General features: G+C 47.3%; 8 protein-coding genes across 8 annotated transcripts; all 8 read right to left on the reverse strand.

Annotated features, from left to right (window-relative positions):
• Positions 1-2,425: 2,425 nt before the first annotated feature.
• Positions 2,426-3,928, reverse strand: N7479_001508 (uncharacterized protein; the record flags this gene model as incomplete). Its single annotated transcript, XM_057249205.1, has 8 exons — positions 2,426-2,977; positions 3,039-3,235; positions 3,293-3,410; positions 3,470-3,501; positions 3,554-3,670; positions 3,731-3,754; positions 3,824-3,833; positions 3,887-3,928. 8 exons carry the CDS (start codon positions 3,926-3,928, stop codon positions 2,426-2,428), a joined length of 1,092 nt encoding a protein of 363 aa, XP_057113637.1.
• Positions 3,929-5,185: 1,257 nt separating this feature from the next.
• Positions 5,186-6,091, reverse strand: N7479_001509 (uncharacterized protein; the record flags this gene model as incomplete). Its single annotated transcript, XM_057249206.1, has 1 exon — positions 5,186-6,091. The coding sequence occupies one exon, from the start codon at positions 6,089-6,091 to the stop codon at positions 5,186-5,188; it is 906 nt and encodes a 301-aa protein (XP_057113638.1).
• A 405-nt stretch (positions 6,092-6,496) lies between these two features.
• On the reverse strand, positions 6,497-6,988 carry N7479_001510 (Zn(II)2Cys6 transcription factor domain-containing protein; the record flags this gene model as incomplete). Its single annotated transcript, XM_057249207.1, has 1 exon — positions 6,497-6,988. The coding sequence occupies one exon, from the start codon at positions 6,986-6,988 to the stop codon at positions 6,497-6,499; it is 492 nt and encodes a 163-aa protein (XP_057113639.1).
• Positions 6,989-9,323: 2,335 nt separating this feature from the next.
• On the reverse strand, positions 9,324-10,637 carry N7479_001511 (aspartic peptidase domain-containing protein; the record flags this gene model as incomplete). The annotated part of the gene is made up of 1 exon (XM_057249208.1): positions 9,324-10,637. One exon carries the CDS (start codon positions 10,635-10,637, stop codon positions 9,324-9,326), a length of 1,314 nt encoding a protein of 437 aa, XP_057113640.1.
• A 218-nt stretch (positions 10,638-10,855) lies between these two features.
• On the reverse strand, positions 10,856-12,055 carry N7479_001512 (NAD(P)-binding protein; the record flags this gene model as incomplete). Its single annotated transcript, XM_057249209.1, has 5 exons — positions 10,856-11,157; positions 11,179-11,413; positions 11,543-11,624; positions 11,681-11,892; positions 11,951-12,055. The coding sequence occupies 5 exons, from the start codon at positions 12,053-12,055 to the stop codon at positions 10,856-10,858; spliced, it is 936 nt and encodes a 311-aa protein (XP_057113641.1).
• A 314-nt stretch (positions 12,056-12,369) lies between these two features.
• On the reverse strand, positions 12,370-13,540 carry N7479_001513 (uncharacterized protein; the record flags this gene model as incomplete). Its single annotated transcript, XM_057249210.1, has 2 exons — positions 12,370-13,294; positions 13,335-13,540. The coding sequence occupies 2 exons, from the start codon at positions 13,538-13,540 to the stop codon at positions 12,370-12,372; spliced, it is 1,131 nt and encodes a 376-aa protein (XP_057113642.1).
• A 1,237-nt stretch (positions 13,541-14,777) lies between these two features.
• Positions 14,778-16,408, reverse strand: N7479_001514 (cytochrome P450; the record flags this gene model as incomplete). Its single annotated transcript, XM_057249211.1, has 3 exons — positions 14,778-16,065; positions 16,117-16,217; positions 16,271-16,408. 3 exons carry the CDS (start codon positions 16,406-16,408, stop codon positions 14,778-14,780), a joined length of 1,527 nt encoding a protein of 508 aa, XP_057113643.1.
• A 383-nt stretch (positions 16,409-16,791) lies between these two features.
• N7479_001515 (aldehyde dehydrogenase) lies at positions 16,792-18,598 on the reverse strand (the record flags this gene model as incomplete). The annotated part of the gene is given in 6 exon segments (XM_057249212.1): positions 16,792-17,515; positions 17,571-17,786; positions 17,840-17,897; positions 18,039-18,167; positions 18,187-18,241; positions 18,317-18,598. The coding sequence occupies 6 exon segments, from the start codon at positions 18,596-18,598 to the stop codon at positions 16,792-16,794; spliced, it is 1,464 nt and encodes a 487-aa protein (XP_057113644.1).
• Positions 18,599-18,893: the final 295 nt, after the last annotated feature.

Here is an 18,893-nt window from a genome sequence, read left to right on the forward strand (position 1 = left end):
TTGTATAACGGGAAGCTGCATCACCTAGCGAGTCCGCGAAGTGCATCTAAGAAAAGCTGTGCTGCAAAGATAAACTTCTGACCGGATCAAAGATTCTGGGAAAATTGACAGGGATCTACTTAGGTGCACCCCACGCTTCCATGCCTATAGAGTGTTCCCTAGGCTGTACAAGCGGTCTATACATTGGATAAACGGGGTAAGGCTGAATGATACAAACAAATGCTGATCATATTAGAGAATATTGGAGTATTTCTTTGTTATATGTTGAATGTATGTAGTTTTACTCTTCACTACTTATTCTTTTTCCTTCTTGGTCGAATACACATTCTGGGAGCCATAGCACTCTCTACTAGACCGCTTATTAAAGTCTGAGAGCGTGCGTATAACAGAGACATGCACTCTCCGGAGACACAAGAGACATAATAACGACCTCAAAGAACTTTCCATGCATCCTTCTATGCAGTAGTCCGACACGTTGGTGGCTGTCAGAGCCCACTTTTTCTGCCCGTATTTTTTTTCTTCCTCCTTCTCTGCTTGAACTGACTTGTACCATAGTACCACACTAACATCTCCCAGTCCGTTTTGCAACCCACTATTGTACCCACCTACCAGTCTAGTGTATTCTGCATAAAACTTCCAACAGGTACAAGGGGTCCATCCGCCAATCGGTGCCGGGTCGGGGCAGCAGCATTACAGAGCACTGCAGAAAACGGTGCATATAGACGCCGGCAGGACGCTATACAATCTGGCTGGTCAGAAATTGCGAAGGTCGAGGACTGAGGCGTTCAACTAGATGTCAACACAACCGGGCTAGTTTTCGAGGGGAGATGGGCTCGATTGAATTGGAGTCGGTCTGCAAAGAGTGCCCAACAGCCGAGACCGATAGGAGAGTTCAGAAACGAGGACTGGTTTCCAATGTCTTAGACACTCTGCCGCTAGCTAAACTTGCTCTCTATTAAAACCCCAAAGAGCGGTAAACCCAGGCATGCGTGTCCCTCAGCATCTGCGACGCGTCTCAGACCCCGGGCTTCTGGAAAAGGGGCAAGAATGCTATGTCTCAATTGGGATGTTGCTGTTGGTGTTCAGGCCTTTTTCAAGCGGTTATTTTCCTTCCTATTCATTTTCTGTAAATTATATCTGAGTGCTCTTAGTAACATTGGCTCTTTCAGGTCACCCTTGGGGGGTGTTCCTCTTTTCACATGTTTATCGAGAAGTGAGTCGGCAGACTCATTGTTCAGATCAGAGCTGAGCGTACTCCTGAGGGAATGCTGTGGTATCATGATAGCAAGGTCTCAACCGCGGACAAGGAATAAACGGAGCGTTCATACCCATCTGAACCTGCAAGACTCGATACTAAATCGAGGTTTCAACCAGACAAAGTACTCACTTTTATCAATCCAGACCTCGACCCGTTGAACACAGAATGACAAACCGGACCCGACCCCCACTTGATTTTCAAGACAGTTGAGATTCCACGAGATACCCACTCCCCGCAGATATCAAACAACATTCCGGAATCTGTACCACAGCTCTCGAATCCGGGGTATATGGGGGATGTGAGAGGTGAATAGGAAACACAGTTCCAAGCACGACTGAACAAGGCAAGTCTTCGAGGGATGAGGGGAAGTTCAATGAAAAGGAAAAGCAAAACCGTCACAGGCTGGCCCGAATTGCGATGCGGCGAATAGGGAGCCGGGTCGGTGAACCGGGATGAAACTCAACGGCTGCCTTGCACGGTTGGGTGGTCAAGGCCGCTTGCATGGAATGAGCAACTACCCAAGTGGGTTGGGTCGAGGCCTTTTGCGCAGATGGGAGTCATGACGCACGGATGTGGCAGGATATGGATTGGATCTAGTTTCCTGTTGAGTAGTACGCATACAATATTCCATGATAGTTGCCTAGATAGTGGTCGAGGTCCTTGCGCGAGGCTCGAGGACGGGCACACTGCAGGGATGTTCTTGATTGGGGAGATATGGAAAAGCCAGGTTAAGATGATGAATTTATGTAGATGTAAATGTAATTCCATTAGAAACAATATGAACCCGAGAAAGACATAGACAAGGGGTGTTTGAAGAAAAGAAGTAGACAGATAAAAATGTCCAGTGGGTTTGAAACGGGGTGAAATAGAAAAATGAAAAGGGGAAACAAGAGACATGACAACCTATTCATCGCTCAAGAATCCTTATTTTTATTGTTCGTCGTCGACACGAGGATTTGGCGATCAGAGCGCGTCCCATGTATTCTCAAGGGATCCCCAACAAGAACAGGTGACTCAAAAACCGATCTCACGTGCCATCCGGCATATCCAGTAATAACCATGGCCAGAATAATGATATCCATTCACCAAAGAATATTTGATTGACCCCCAACTTTTGAGGTCAATTAATATTCTTAGTTAGAATGACCTAGTATCATTGAGACCTATTCAAATAGCCAGAAGAGGTTCACGGTCACCTGCTTCCTCTGCCGGCTCCACAGACGCAACAATGTCAGAATCGAGAGCATGAGCGATAGGAGCGGCCTTGGGAGCCTCAGGGAAGTCCTCGTGCTTGACGACGGGCTCGACAACAGGGGCAGTGATAGGGACAGGGGAGTCGGCAATGGGCTCAGACTTCACAGGCGCAGCCTTCACGGGCTCGGTAACGGTCTCACGCTTGATCGGGCTCACAATCTTGGTCGCCTCCGGGGAGGTAGAGCGTCGGGAGCCGATGTATCCCTGGGCCTTGGAGCTGTACTCGCCAACATACTGCTTCATCAAGCCGGTGGCGTGCGAGGTACGCTCGCCAGCCATGTCCCGAAGCTGGTTGGTCTGGGAGTGGATGATCTCCTGGATATTGACAATCTGCTCGTCAATGATCTCCTGGTTGCTGATATAGATAAGAGGGGCGAAGTATGTGGTGGTCACGGCAATCACAGCCAAGCCCCAGAAGGGAACGAAGCGGATCAGCCAGTAGCCAGTGAAAGCAGCAGTAAAAGCCTGAGAAACCGTTAGTTTCTGCCCTTTGATTCGTCTTTAATCTTAGCAAGTTGCAGCCTACCAAAAGAGTGTGGAGAATATTCTCAGCGAACAGGATGCGCTGGAACTCAATCAGGAAGAAGTCCGCAAGTTGCTCAAGGTCCTCGAGGACAGCCTCAACGGTCTCCTTGGGGACAGTGTAGTAGCGGCGGGGGCGGAATCCACTGGCGATTCCGCGATTAAGGATGACATGGCCAGCAATCTCGACGGTAGCGGTCACTGCACACAATTGTTAACCAACCATTCTGTTGACTGTAGGTCACGCGACCAACTCACATCCCAATGACATGTACAGGAACTTGAAGACCCAGCGGAGAAGAGGCAGATAACGAGCGGCGAAGATGAAACAGATCACACTGGCGTAGGAAACGGCGGTCGCACGGGGTTGTTCCCACTTTATACACACAGATATTAGTCGGGTTATCCAAATTGAAGACTCGGGCGAAAACTCACGCTCAAAAGGCTGTACATCAAGGAGTGGTAGGCTAAACGCTTGTTAATATCCCGCTACCTGATCAATCCAGTCTCATGACATACGGGTCAATGGTTGACCATCGAGGGTGGTAGTCGAAGGGGTCACACGCGAGTTTTTCAGATCGCGAAGCTCCTCGCTGGTGCGGGATGCTTCGGACTTCATATTATCGACAATTGGGCCTGTCGAGAAACTGGTCAGCTTGCTTTGGTGACTTCAATGTCTTCGGAATTCCTATTTACCCTTGGTAATAACATCGCTGATGCCTGAATGTAAGAGGGGTCAAGGTCAGTCTCATGGTCACGGAATCTCGGAAAAAGAAAAGAGGATAATACTGCAAGTTGACTAAGTTAGCATATCCGTTCTGCAGGATTGAAGTGATCTATTGATTTTCTTACCTTACTGCCCGTGTTAGGGTAGGTCACGTCACCAGAAGCCATAACGGTGATATTTTTGAGAAGCACTCAGGGGGGTTTTTTAGAAGTGAACTTAGAAAATTCGTAAGAAGCGTATCAACTGAGCTGAGGCGTGAATTCTAGAAAAGAAACTAAAGGGGAGAAAAGGGGGAAGTCAAGGACGAGAAAGTGAGCCCAGAACAAGATAAGGGAAGATTTGACTTCCAAGGTTGTTGTGATGCTGTCATGTGCGTTGCCAAGCCCGAACAGCTCCAGGTCTTATGAATGACGAATTTCCAAAGTACACTACGAAAGACTCTATTAATCTTGATTTGACTAGGAAAATATACCCTTGTATTAGGATGAGATCAACATGAAAATTACTAAATACTAGAAAAAAATAACTGAATATATTTAACTTGACAATGAGACGGCGAATAATGCCTCCCCCTTCGTACTATTTTTATCCAACGATGAGACGATGCTAGCACAGACCTCCAGATCTTCTCAAACGATGCCTCCCTCGTGGTAACTCCTAGACGAGTTCAGGAAATAATCGATATCATCCTTCTAACTATTCCGCTTTCTATAAATGTGCTTTCGCTGCTTCCTACTTCAAAGTATGTACATATGCAGGATAGGAGTAGATTAGATTAGCAATCGATTAGATTTATTCCGCTCAGGTTTAAGCATTGCCGATAGCCGAGATCAGCATAGTATAAGGATTCATATCTACTATTTGGGGATTTTTTTAGTCTACAAACATAATTTAGATCCAAATTTCTTGTATATAAGCTAAAGGAAACCCCACAGATAGATTACTAAGTTACATCTTAAAGCTACCTATGTAGAGTCGTCTATTTATAGAGGGATGTCTGCAATCTAGTAAGCCCTAAAACCTATAGGGCAGACATCGACATATCCGCTAGTATTTACTACCGGAATTGAAATACTCTTGTCACAACTAGATAATTTATCTCGAAAGAATTCCGGGTTTCACATTCGCGATGGAAAATATACGACTGTTCTTCTAGAGGTATTTCTGCACTAGGTGGCAGCGATGAGCCTACGGGGTCTTATCGGAAGTGGTGGGTATACTTGATCTCCTCTATGCGTTTATACCGGTGAGTATCATAATAGACAGCCATATATGATCTACACTAATGAGAACAGGGCGACAGCAATCCCGCAAGCTCTGATCTAATAGAAAGTATACGATCCTTAAAGAATCTCATTACAGAGCTATCTATATACATCATGACGATCGGGATGTGAAACCACACGCATTCACTCACTCCTATGTCAAGTCTTCTCAATCGTCCATTGTTGGATGGAGTCAGCTCTACCTTGTAAGCTTGATTCCATATGGTCAATCTCCCCCAGAACTCCCCGAACCGCTCTATAAATTCCAGCGGCAAAGACCCCTTCATCAGGACGCGGGGCCCCATGCGAGGAGCTTGGCGGCGTCTCATGCCTGATTCCGTGATAGTGGTAGTGTAACCCAGGCACACCAGCCGAAGACGCCGAATGTTGGTGCCCATTGGAAAATGCAGAGTTGAACAAATCGTGACCCATCCCAAATGCCTCCGATATTTTCTGCCGTGAAACCATGCGCTGGATGGAAATCTTTACCTTCGCGAGAAAAGTGTTGATCAATTGCACATTGAAGAGTACTTGTAGCGATGCTGTGGAGGGAGAAGAAAAGGAGCAATTGCCCATTGAAACATGCAGCGCGGGGTTATAGCTGGGTCCAGGTTCATTTTTGGGGACTTCTAGGCCCGATGTCGAGCTTTGAGAGTTGCGCGTGGTCGGTCCAAACTCTGTGAGGCGCATGTACATGATTGACACCAAGATGTCAAAGTTGTGCAGCAGGCGTAGATAGATCGAGATTACCAACATGGTTATGATACTGTCCTGCGGATCTGTGGGAGGAGAGTCTGGGTAATTTTGATCATTTCCCATCGTTGAATAAGGACCTGAAAACGACTGGCCATCTCTCTGTCGATGGGTAAAGGTGGAAGGCCTCCGCGGCCGCCCCCGTTCGAATAGATTCGAGGTGTCTGGTTGCCTTGACCCTGCTAAATCGGGAGTGTCGATGCGGGACTGGTCATTGATACAACCCAAGGTCTCCAATATCTGCTCCGAGGCTTCAATATTGGCCCGAAGCTGGGCCCTGAAGCAGTCATCGGAGATTGATAATTGCCCCATTTCTTGGCCCGGAGACAAATGTGATTGTGTCTGTTTATTGCCGGTTAATTGGCGGTGGACTTTGGTCAACTTGGCGGTTAACTGGCTCAGTACCAGCACTAAGTTTTCTGGTGGGCACTCTTGGGGTGATATGCTGGAGTAGCTCCTTTCATCTGCAAGGGATGGAAGGGGTGCTGAATTAGAGGACGAGGTGGGCGGGGCCGGTGGGTTTGAGTATCCAGAACTTCTATAGTCATGACATACACCAGCAGACTCCATCGATAATGGCGGAGTTAGGGGGGAGTCAAGGTTGTGCCCGGGGGTTAACAAATCAGTGAAAAAGCAGGAGTCATCAGTCTGCATTGGTTGGTCCCCGGTTTGGTATAAGTCTGTCGTCCCTCTCCGTCAGCATGCTGCCTTAGTCTTTCAAGGTTCGGTGCATAGATTCTTACCAATATCAAACTCTAGCTCTGTTGAATGGGACTGGGGGACGGCCAAAAATTCCAGCTCCAAGTGAGGAGGATTTTGTCCTTTGCTATTGACATCTTTCTTGCTCCCCGTTGTGGCATCTTCCGTGTCAGCATTCACTGAGCTTCTAGGGCTGGTGCCGGTAGTGTGGACCAAGTTGAGATCTTGCGTTGACCAACATGAATCGTCTATCAATGAAGTGTTGAAATTCGTGTCTTGTTTCTGGGTTGGCGGCGGCGAATTGGTGTCAGGAGGTGGGAGGTTGTGTACTCGAGGTCGGCCCAGCTTTTGTGGGGGATCATGTACACATTCGGCCCCTGCCTTGATGCAGCGAGCGCATTGCTGGTTTCTAGGGGATTGGATACATCGCAGCTTAGCTGCGTGGCATCGGTTGCAGGCCTGCCGTGCGACAGGTCGTTTTTGGGGTATGGTTGAGTCTGGGCTGGCCATTATGATACTTTAGAAGAATAATCTTGGTACTCCGTAGATAAAACCGGCTTTGCTTCTTTGATAAACCCAGGAATATATTCAACCGTCTCCACTTGCAATTGGGGGCCTTGCTTGAGGTGTGGGCTTCAGTATTGTATCATTATATGGGATCTCACCATGGCTTGGTATTTGGCCCCCAAGATAATGGCCTCGCTTATGTTGCCGACCATGAATAAAGGATCTTGGGGTCGGATGCTTTTATTTAAGCCACAATCTCAGCGGCAAACAATAAGCAGCACTGTGGATAGTATCCCTTGTCATTTCACTATTTCTTTAGGTTATATTGAAAATAATACAGCCATTTTCCCACTACATAAGATATTTGTGTAGGGCCTGGTGGAGCCATGTCTGTTGACAGCTTGTCCTATCAAGAACTCTTCGAACTCGTATAAATAAATCCTTATGAAATCAGTAGGTTATTCAAAACCTTAGTGATATCATTAAAACGGGCGGGAAAAGGGTCCAGCTTGGCATAACTCTGGACTTACTAGGTTGCCCGTGCTCTTCTCAAATTACCCAAATGGCGCAGTTACATCTAGATCTCGCGATATTGCTTTTTCGGTAATGCCTTTACCCATCCGCCAAGAACTTGTGGACCTGTATATTACATTAGGTTCAGGTTCGAGATCTACCGGGTGTGCGTTCCTAGGTGGACGACACAATTTCTGGGCTTGGCATCTACTATCGTTTGGCACAGCAATCTCTGCATTTCTGCATATCGAACAGCGTAGATTTTGCGTCTGTTGGACATGGGTACTTTGAGTCTAAAAATCGGTCGAGGTTACCGGATTGAGGGGTTTGAAGAGTCGATCGAAGGTGGAGCAATTATACAAACATATTGACCCTAGGCTTACTTTGTATGCCGCCTCTTTCCCCTCATTCTTCCCATATGCGGTCTTGTCTATAACGGCCATAATACACAAAGGCGTGCTTATGCTGGGGAAAGAATCCTTTCGCCCATTTCTATTCTGCTATCTTAATTCATTTAAATTTCTATAACTATCTATTGCCCAGTAGTACTACATGCAACGTGTCCAGCGTATCTAGCTGCATTAGCGGAAAAGTACGAATCCTGGCTGTTACGCTTTTGAGGCAATCCTTCACTCACAGGGCTTGAACTAACCTAAGTTGGCGGGTTGGCTCCTCTAATTTACCCACAGTAAAGGTAGAGCGGATTTTAATGTCGTTCCGAACCTCAAGGGGCGAGGTTGGAGTCCCCAACGTCATAGCGCAAGAGCTAGAAGTAGAAAGCGCCCTGTATAGAGGTCAAATTAGAGTAGATTTTGGATCGCCAGTATGGATATAAACGATCCCAACCTGTTTTCTAAACATGGATTCTATACCTTAAAAAATAACCGTACATAGAGATCTAGGGGGTTTCTGATTTAGCCCGGGGGGTAATAATTCTAAGCCAAATCAGCCCCCGGGGCCGTGCGGACCCGCACATGGCCGCCAGGTGGGCAGGTCTCCCCACTGGGCCTACCGTCCCCTCGGTCCGAGCCGACATTGGCCCCAAATTTTATGAAAAAATACGTAGATGGAACATAACTTGCGAGCCATTTGACAACACAACTGGAGCAACGTAAGCCCAATCACAAAAGGTTTGGGCACGGGAAAACATAAGACAACGTGGACGATAAGGAAAACTCGCGCTTCTCTGCTCATTCCTTCCCTTCGTCTCCACCCTCTCAATGCTGACATGATTGGCCAAGTAGCCCGACTGATCTGCCAGTATGGTCTGACACTTATAGGGATTCCTGTCGATCTTTATCCGTAAATCCGTTGTTGCCCCAACCGATCTGTTAGTATGATGTGATACTTGCATTCCTGTTGAGCTTTCTTGACGAACATTCTCCTGATTAATTTACCTAAGGCGAGAAGTCGTATATCCAATGGGGCTGAGTGGTCTGGCCCGTGCCAATATATTATATTCCTTGTTGTTCAAAATATGTATTCGAACAAATATAGTATCCCTAATATAGGGGTATTACCTACTATGCTTGTATATATCTGAAACTTACGCATATTTTACTAAATATAGTGATTGATCTACGAATCAACCTTTTAGAATTACCTATATAGATTTACTACATGCTGCATAGTTCCTTACTTGTATCTTTTTAACATAGCGCAGCCCAGAATTGTCAACTTAAATAAAATGACTAGCTAGCACAGTGATAAACAATCCACGGAGGGTATTTTATTAAGATAAATCAGCAGTTTTAGGACCGCCGACCTTGAAAGACCTAGAGTATATGTATAATCGGATAGTAACAAAGCATCTCCTGACCTTGGTCTACTGCGCCTTCAACGGTGCCAAACCAAATTTCGACTTTTCATAATCGAAAACGACGTACAACTTTTGCAAAAAGCCCAGCCCCAGCAGCAACACCTTCGAATTCCCTTTTTTCCAATTTCCCTTCTGATCAACATACGGCCATATATTGATATTCAGATAACACTCTCCCGTAGCATACAACTTCTGGATGTAATCTTCAGGCCCAACAGTATAATTGGCCCGACCATCCAGCTCGTAGACAATAGACGGGAAATGCGCCGTATTGGTACAGTTGACTAGATACCACGGCTGCTGCTGTGTGCCTGTACCGCTGGAGGTTCCCTGGCTGCGGATCGCAGCGATAGTTTCATTACTCGCGGGTGAAGCCGAGGTCATTTGAACCATCTGCGCATACGCATCCGCTGACAAGGCTGTTCCCAGGCCCTCAGACCCTTCATCCAAAATAGCCATGGCCGTAGTGGTAATAGCCTTTTTGTCATGGCCCACATTAGTGAAGTCCACGGCATAGTTGCGGGACCAGTTCCCATCCTGCGTTGCAATCCACCCGCCAGTCCAGCGCGTAGCCCAAAGATCATTAGGCTGGGGATAGTACAGTGATTTGGTGGCGGTAATGTATGATGTGTTCTTGGTGCGGAACCATGTCAGTTCGGACTGGTTATACAAGGTGGTATCGGATCCGCCGAAAACATATTTAGCGTCTCCGTCCAGACAGGGCTGGGAGGAAGAGAGCTTTGCGCATGAGTTCCAGCCCACCCGCGGGCTGGTCTCGCCGCGCTTCCAGGCTTGGTAGAAGTGGGGCACAAATCGGGGGTCGGCATGGGGGGTTACTGGCGCTAGACCATAGATGCCTCCAAATTCTTGGATTGGGATGATGTCGCCGTCGTAGGGAAAGTCGGATAGCTGGAGGATGGTACGCTTGGTACACAGAGTGCCTGTACACACCGAATCACGGCCATAGTCAACGGTGAAGTCGGGCGCAAAGGCTGTATTGGGCCAGGTGAATGATCCAAGCGTTGTGTTTTTGAAAGTGGTGGACTTTTTCTCGTCAAAGTACTCTTGTCCTTCGGTTACACAGCGCGAGACATCGTACACGTCATTGCACCGTCCGGATCTTGTGAAAAGTGATACCCATGTCCAATCACTTAGGACAGCAAGTTGTTGTGGAGGCGTGCCAACGGTAATATTGAAGACGTATCCGTATGTTGTCCAGAAAGCCGGAATGGAGACCGGGCGGGACGCGGATGGACCTGACGGGTGTGAATACCCTATGGCAGCCAGGCAGAGGACCAAGAAGGCGAAAAGAAAATACATCGTGCTACAGGGTATTTAATCGTCTAGGTAGTAAAGTAGTTGATAATTTTCAATTCTAAGGATTCCTTTTGACATCTTAATAGAAGCTACTCGATAAAAGCACCGAATACCCAGTGAAAAAGCTTTGAAAGGGGTCGGCCAATTTCAAGCCTATAGATAGATCCTGCCGTAGCAGTCGGCCCCCATTGCGCCCACAATATTGAACACCTTGAGCTGAATTATTTATCAGACCACCATTCCTGCAAAAAGGCCCCCACGGAAGTAAACTTATGATCTGGAAGTAATTGATTCCATTCATCCGAGACCCTCCAGGTGGCCTGATAGATGGACAGAATAGTCTTTGCCGTAAAGATTTTGGCTGCTGCTTCTCGCATCCCTTCAGAGACAACAGTGTGGCCCATCTCGGGAGCCCAGGAGGCCGTTAACCGCCCCATGCGCGCGTGTACTGATTTTATTTTTTCCACCGAGAAGCTGCCGCCTATGTAGTTGTCGAAACCCTTATTAGTGATCTGAGCCTTGACTTATTTGATACATTTCTTACCTCGGACCTTCTCCCCAAGTGCCACCAGGTCAGTCATAGACAATTCATCCCCACGAATACCTCCAACCTCTGGCCATTGGCCCTCGTACAGGACGGCTTTGGCCACGACATTTGCAACATCTTCGACAGTCGTGAGAGATAGGTACCCTGGATTCTTCCCGTCGGCAAGGAGAATGGCCCGTCGGTTCTGCATATCCACATGAATTCCCCAGGTCTCTAGGTGCTTGGTAGTTTTCTGGGGGTAAGCCAGATAGTTAGTTAGCACGCCTGGGCGGAAACAGCAGTACTCCAGGACCTAGGTCTAGTATCATTATCCTAACTCGGAAGCATTCAAGCACTCTTTTGTTAGATTAGATTCAACTACCTTTTGTTCTCGGTTGATTTCCTGCAAGTATTGATGGACTGCTGTCTTTCCAGCGTACCAGGGAAGACCGTCGGTGCTCGCACTGGAGGTTGTGTTATTTCATATTCGGATGCTTCTTACTTAGGGCTATGTTCATACCCTGCCCACTCACTCGGGGCGAATCGTTTCACCCCAGCTATAACACAGGCATCAATCAGGTTACGCTGTGAAACATTCCCCTTGTCCTGTGCAACGACAATAAAGGACAAAACGGTGTGGATGTCTTGCAGCGCCTGCACTAGCTGTTCCTTGTCGTTGTAATCCACCCTTGCCCAGCCCACCATCTCTCTCGTTTCATCGGCTGGTTTGTCCTGAGAGTCGCTCGGTTAGTCATGTCTGCTATGGAGACATTATAGAGGTCGGTCTCACCCGGCGAGAGAGGATAAGAATTTCATGTTGCCCACTTGCAGCTAGTACGTCCAAAATTTCCCGCCCAAGTCCGCCATGTCCTCCAGCTAAAGCAATTCGCACCATTTTCTCTTGGTATCTGCTTATTTTATGCAGATATATGAATAGAAAAATTACTAGACGAAACGACTCGCGATAAACTGACCAATATATATGCGAGTTGAGTATCGGCGACTTTCCCGGTGACGATCTCCATCGGATGGGTGGACTTTAAGAACTATAGCCTAACTGTGTAAATATATTCAAATTTGTCGGAGGTTCCAATAGAGTCTCGTAGAATATCTCAGCTTACTACCCAGCTCGAATGTGAGCTGAAGGTCCTTTTCCTGACTGTGTCTATCTATCTGCCTGTATGCACAAGTAAAACACAAAAATCACATCTATTGTCCCTCAAGCCGCGTCAGACGCACATAGATAAACCAGCAGTAAACATCCTCAACATCGTGTTTCTCCAAGAACTTATCTTTGGTTCTCTTGACCCACTCACCCAGCAATAGCTCTCCATTAGCCTTACTGTAATTCTCACCCAAGCCAAGACGGAGCATCTTATCAAAATATCCCCCAACAACAGCCATCAGCCAATCAATCACGGTGTTTCCATAATTGATTCGATGGGCGTCAATATCCTGGGGATGGGCCTGTTTCTTTGCTGCAAACTCCTCTACCGCAGGATGCAGAACCTTCTTTTCGTATACCTCCTCGGCTGCCCATTCTCCCTTCACCTCTTCAAGGGATTCCCGAACATCCTCCAAAGTCCGATTATACGTCGGCACTTCAAATTCTCCCGCAACCTCTAGGGGAATCAAGCCCTCTTTGACCATATCTATGAGAGCTGAGCGGCACGCATCGACAGGACCGGGATAGTTCTCCTCTCCTGTTGATGCCTTGCTGACAAATGAGAGAACAAGTGAGCCGCCAGGAGCAAATTCCTCAGCGCGTAGATTCAGGAAGCGACGGAGATCTTTCTTTGCTTGGTGCCGCAAGGCGATCTGACGTTCTGGGTCGACGGGGCTCCGGCCTTCCGGACGAGGATCGACATGATCCAAATGGTGCAGACAGGCCAGAGAGAATCCGATATCAACGGATAACGGGGGAACCACGGGTTCATAAAATGACTGGGGCACCATGGAGGTGAATACCCGTCTAGTTCCCTCTGTCGGCCACTGGAACCCTGTGACATTTCGCGATAGCGTCGTGAAGTCATTCTCAGGGCGATCGTTGAAGTGAAGCTGCACGTCTGTGCTTTGCTCGGTGAGTTTTATAATTTCTTTCATCGGAAGTTCACTGAAAATATTATTTAGCGTCCTGGTTGTGTGCAGGGCTTGTCTCGACGGAATAAACGTACGAGTTATTGCCATGCGCAGAGCCATATTCAATGGCAGCCAGATGGCGCTTTTGCATTTTACCCTCATTGGTGTTCTTCTGGATTACTGAAGCAGACAGTAATGGAAGTGCATTCAGCATGGCCGCATACTGGAGTGCTGAGTTTGAGCTGTAGAAGCCATTGCCTTGCATGGGAACATTGTTGGCGAGAGTCTTGTCGGACGCCATGTTTGGTGTCTGATAGTAGGCACTATACTGGAAGTGTCATACATTATTGATGCCATGATAGATCTGATGTATACGGTCTCCACTCGCGGCGGATTTTGTTAGTATACGGCGACTTCCGGCGAGATTCAGTGTAACATCTGACTAGGCCTATTTGGGTAATCACTAACCATTTATGGCAGTTCAACTTTTCTACAATAGTACTAGTACACTCAACGTTAGACCTCCGCAAAGCCCATAAATGGGCCCGGACCTCGGGCCCAAGGCCCAACCAGCAGTGGGCTATGGGCTTAACCTTCAAAGCCCAACCCAACTCACAGCCCATTCGTGGGGGCCCATAAGGCCCCCATTATAGCCCATTAAGGGGGTTCAACTAGGATCTTGTAATCGCTGTATTCTGACCCTTCTACTAATTGTATAGACTTTAAATTTGGAAGATATAGTTGCAGTTACTATATAAGTGTATACTCTAGTTTTAAATAAAATCCAACCAGTGGAGGTCGAAAAAAGGTCAATGTATGCTTTGATATCAGATATATATTTTAGATCTATGTATATAGGAGCACTACCACTTTCCTGGTGAAACTCTATAATTTATAAAATTTCTAAACCGCGCGTCTTCTCGCGTTTTCAAACGTGATTAATATATTTCACTATTAATTTACTATATATCAATTAGAATAATAAAATATCACCCCTAGATAAAGGCGAGAAACGGGGTCTATATGTATAGTAATTAAAAAAGTCACGTTTTTCGGAACATTTGTATTGTTTGGTGCTTTTGGGCCCATAGCCCACCGGTGGGCTATGGGCCGGCCCCAAGCCCCAGCCCATTAGTGGGTTGGGGCGGGTTGGGCTTTGGGCTTTGTGGGCTTTGCGGAGGTCTACTCAACGTCACTACTAGAAGAAATTGAGTATTCTTGGCTGATGGAAATTTCACAAATGACAAAATAACGGCAGTATCTAGTGCTGTTGGAATAATTAGATATAGAGCATTCCTTGTACAGGTTAGACTCTCGTAGTGAAAAATGGTAGCAAACATCTATATCTCTTGTTCAAAAGTAACATTGCGGAAGGATCATTTTTAAAAACAAAGGCCGGAATGTGCTAGTATCTATGAGAATTTTTATAGCTACGGCATATCTGCTATCACTAGAATCAAGTGGCAAATGTATCTATTCATAAACATTTCCACATACTATGCTCCATTGATAACTATACACAATGACTAACTATCCCTTCACCTCTTCTCCACCTTCATCATGTACTGCGGCGCCTTCATCTGTTGTGCAATTCTAAAATGAGTCGACTCATCCTGCCCCGGAATATACGCAAACTTGAACCTCCTCAGAAGCGACACAAGCGTCAAATGCATCTCTTGCAAAGCAAAATGCTTGCCAATGCACACACGACTCCCCGCTGAGAACGGCCAGTACGGCTTCTCCTCTTCATTTGTTTTGAGCCATCGCTCAGGCAGATACTCGGTAGCATTCGGCCACCACGTCTCATCCAACTGCACCTGCTGTGTAACAGGGAAAACAGTCGTCCCCTTAGGGATCCGGTATCCGAGGATGGTTTGATCAGTGGGACACTGACGTGGACTTCCTGTTGCCTGAGCTGGCACAAGACGCATCGCCTCGTCAATGCACGCCTGCAGATATGTCATGCCTGTAAAGCTGTATTCGCAGTCGGTAGGGCGGCTATCATTGGCGGGATACCAGGAGTCAATCTCGTTGTACAGTTTGGCCATTTTGTCGGGGTTCCTTATTAGCATCATGAGGGTGAAGAGCTCCGCATTTGCAGTGGTTTCACTGCCTGCTGCTAGTAAGATCACAGATTCGTCCTGGACATCCGAAAGGCGGAATTCCGACGCGATCTCATTGTCCGACGCCTCGACAAGCTTCTGGAGCAGGTCTTGGGGTGCTTTTCCCTCTCCTTTAAGTAGCGACCGTCGGTTATCGACAACACCAGCTGTAAAACTGTTCACGTACGGGTCGCGTGTGGGGAGAAAAGGGATGCTGCGGATCCAGGGCATGAATTGTAGGAGACCAGAGAGCTTGAGACCCTGCTTGAGTCGATCCGGTAAGGGGTGAGACCCATTATCGACAACATTAAAACTCTGGCCAAAGGTGGTGATGCCGATGATGTCGACTGCCAAGCTTTGGATGAGATGCTGCATGTCGACTTTCACTATGCCGTCACCGGCGCTTTGGCATCGAGCTTCCAACTGCTTGACTAGTACCGTGATGCAGTCCAACATAGATGGCTGCATGCTGCGAATATAGCGGAGACCGAACATGGACGAGATTAGGCGCTTGCGTTGTGAGTACGCCTTTTTGTCGGTGTAAGCGATGAGAGTTGGGCGGTCGGGATCCTGGCGGAAGTTGCCATACACGGCTTCGGACTTGGGCCAGTCCTCCGTTTGAATAATGCGTTTGATTTCATGGGCATCAGAAACTGAGATCATACCCGGAGCGAGAACGGCGACGGGGCCGTATTTTTTATGCCGGTTGACGGTAAAGTGGTGGCTGTTCATCATAAGAACCATAATCATAGAATACTGGTGTGAAAGACGTTACCTTTCACCTTTGGTGATAGATATTTTCAGTGGCCATGATGTTATCTTGTGTACAAAAGAACCAGGGACCTTTTGGAGGGGCGAAAACACCCTCTGGATCAACTGCGCTGGCCAGTCAGTCATGCTTCGGCAGCATCATTCATAGGTTTCCTTACCTGCAAAACCTTTGGAATTATGAGAGTAAACAGGATAACTGTGACTACAATATTTTTGAAAGTCAAGTAGTCCCAAAGAGACTCCTCTTGGGTATGCGTCGCGACATGGTACGTCGTGGTGCCGTTGTTGGTGTTCATTTTGAGGACAAATCGGTAGTGATGGAGACAATTGCCTTACACGGAAGAATAGTACTTATCTAAATATAAACGTCCTACTGTGTACATAAAATTTGTCCTCTATTCGAGCAAGTGGTGCAATAATCTCTCTGTGTGGAGTCTCTAAAAGTCGCCGACACCATCAGCCCAGTCAGGCTTCGGAAAATCACCAATTGCCGCACATCTTGTTGGCTTATAGCCACCCCACCTGTCTTGCTGCTGCCGAGGATTCTAGGCCTTATTTGTGCTTTTATATATTGCAAGAGACACAGATGACGGATGTAAAAGGACGCTCGGCCAAATAAGCTCAATCGAACAGATGGAGCAAAGACTCAGATATATGCATTACCAAACTCTCATTATATCTATTTATACCGATGAATCGTCTTAATCTGACAGCACCCCAGCAAACCCTCCAATCCATACTCCACTCCAATTCCACTTTGCTTATGGCCTCCAAAAGGCACAAAAGGATCCGGCTTTGGAGGCCCATTGATGAACACACTGCCGACATCCAGGCGGACAGCGACACTCTCAGCCAAATCAATATCTTTGCTCCAAATAATTGCATCCAAGCCACTTTTTGTCTGATTGGCGAAGTCCACCACATTGTCCAGAGATGAGAATGGTTTGCATGAAACAACAGGTCCTAGTTGTGTATAAGCGAAATATCCATGATAACCAGCGCATGAAAGGAAATTCCCACCAAAATATTCGTCCTGCATGACCGACGCTTCATTGGGCGGATTGTCGATGATGACGGGGTGAACAAACAGTCCAACAGCCTTGTGATTCTCGCCCGTGCCAAATCGATATCCCTCATTCCGGCAGTTTTCTAGGCAGCTTTTGATGCGTTGAAACTGCATTTCGTTTTGGATAGGTCCAACGTTTGAGGCTAGATCACCACCTAGTGCATTTGTGGCGGCGACCAATGCCTGGACAAAAGGTTCATAGATAGATTCGTGGATGAAGAGTCTCCGAGCATTGAGACACACCTGTCCGGCATTGAACCAGAGGGCGTGTGCAGTCTGAAGGGCAGTTTGTTCGACGTCCACGTCATCAAGTATAATGGATACATTGTTACCAGCCCTAGACAAGGTAGATTAGTCTACAGTTTACTATCAATGATAGATAGGGTGATCACAATTCTAGTGTTAGTCTCTTGAGCGTATCGGCACATGCTCGCATTACCCTCTTGCCGGTGGCAGAGGACCCTGTGAACGAGACTTTATGAATACCAGGATGTTTCACCAGACACGGACCAAGTTGGTCATCGCCCCCCAGCGCTTGAATCACCGAGGCCGGAAAAATCTCCTGTGCTAGTTCGACCAGCTTCAGGGCAGAGTAGGGTGTGAAGGGCCTCGACTCCTGTTAACCGACTGATGACTTGGAAATAGCAGGCTTAAAACTCACGATGGTTTGACGATGACACAGTTGCCCGTTGCAACGGCCTGGGCGATCTTACCAATGGCTACCTTAGTCAGTATTAAAGACAACAAGAAAGTGTAATGAACAAACCTAGCATCAAGGGAACTACTCATCCCAATTATACAGATTAGCACACAAACCACAGTTAACCCTAGGGACAACTTTGGAACCTATGACAGCTTACAATTCCACGGGCAAATGGCAGCCACAGTCCCCAGAGGCTCGTATTTGATAAGCACGGTTTTCTCATCATCCTCGTGACGCTTTTCCGGAAGTGTATATTGGGCTTCCTTGGTTAGACTATCCTTCATCCCTTATAAACCAGAACTTACCAGGGTATCGCAGCCAGTTAGCCGCCCATATCACTTCAATCGCCGATGCCTGGGTCTACAAACCCACCGACCTCAGTCAACATCCAATATGATTCTCGGAGTGTTAGCGAAGAATCTGGGCAAAACATACACTCCGTCCAGTCTCCACCTGTAGCAACTTGGTAAATTCATCGGCAAGCTCGAGGTAGCGATCGGCGAACCGATCTAACAACCGCGTACGCTCAACGTAAGACTTGGCCGCCCATGATGGGAAAGCCGCCTGGGCTGCAGCCACTGCATCGTCAACATCGTCCGAAGATGCCACCGGTGCAGGCCAGAGCGACAATAAGGTAGTAGGTGAAGTGCCTGAATACTCAGTTGACGAACTCCGCCGCTCGCCTGCGATGATGTTGTGGAAGGTGGTGAAATCCATGGCCCGTGTGTTTCCTACTACGGAGTAGAGAATTTTGGTACATCGGAAAACTTCTAGACACGTGGCTAAGCTCCATGTTTAAGGCTTTACCTGGCCTGATCCACTGTCGGTGAATTTTTCACTCATTCGGCGGCTTCTCGAGCTGATCCGGTATGGGGGTTTTTATGGCAGTGATTATCTTCATTCTACTCTATGAGGGCTTTCCCTGCAGGAGATTTGATGAGCCTTTTGGGCTCAATTCGTAATATCAGCTGGTATTCGCCTCATCCTTGGATCACTTCTATATTTTGATTGG

The sequence above is a fragment of the Penicillium vulpinum genome (genome assembly GCF_028829585.1).
Source record: "Penicillium vulpinum strain IBT 29486 chromosome Unknown utg000001l_segment0_segment0, whole genome shotgun sequence".
Lineage (NCBI taxonomy): Eukaryota > Fungi > Ascomycota > Eurotiomycetes > Eurotiales > Aspergillaceae > Penicillium > Penicillium vulpinum.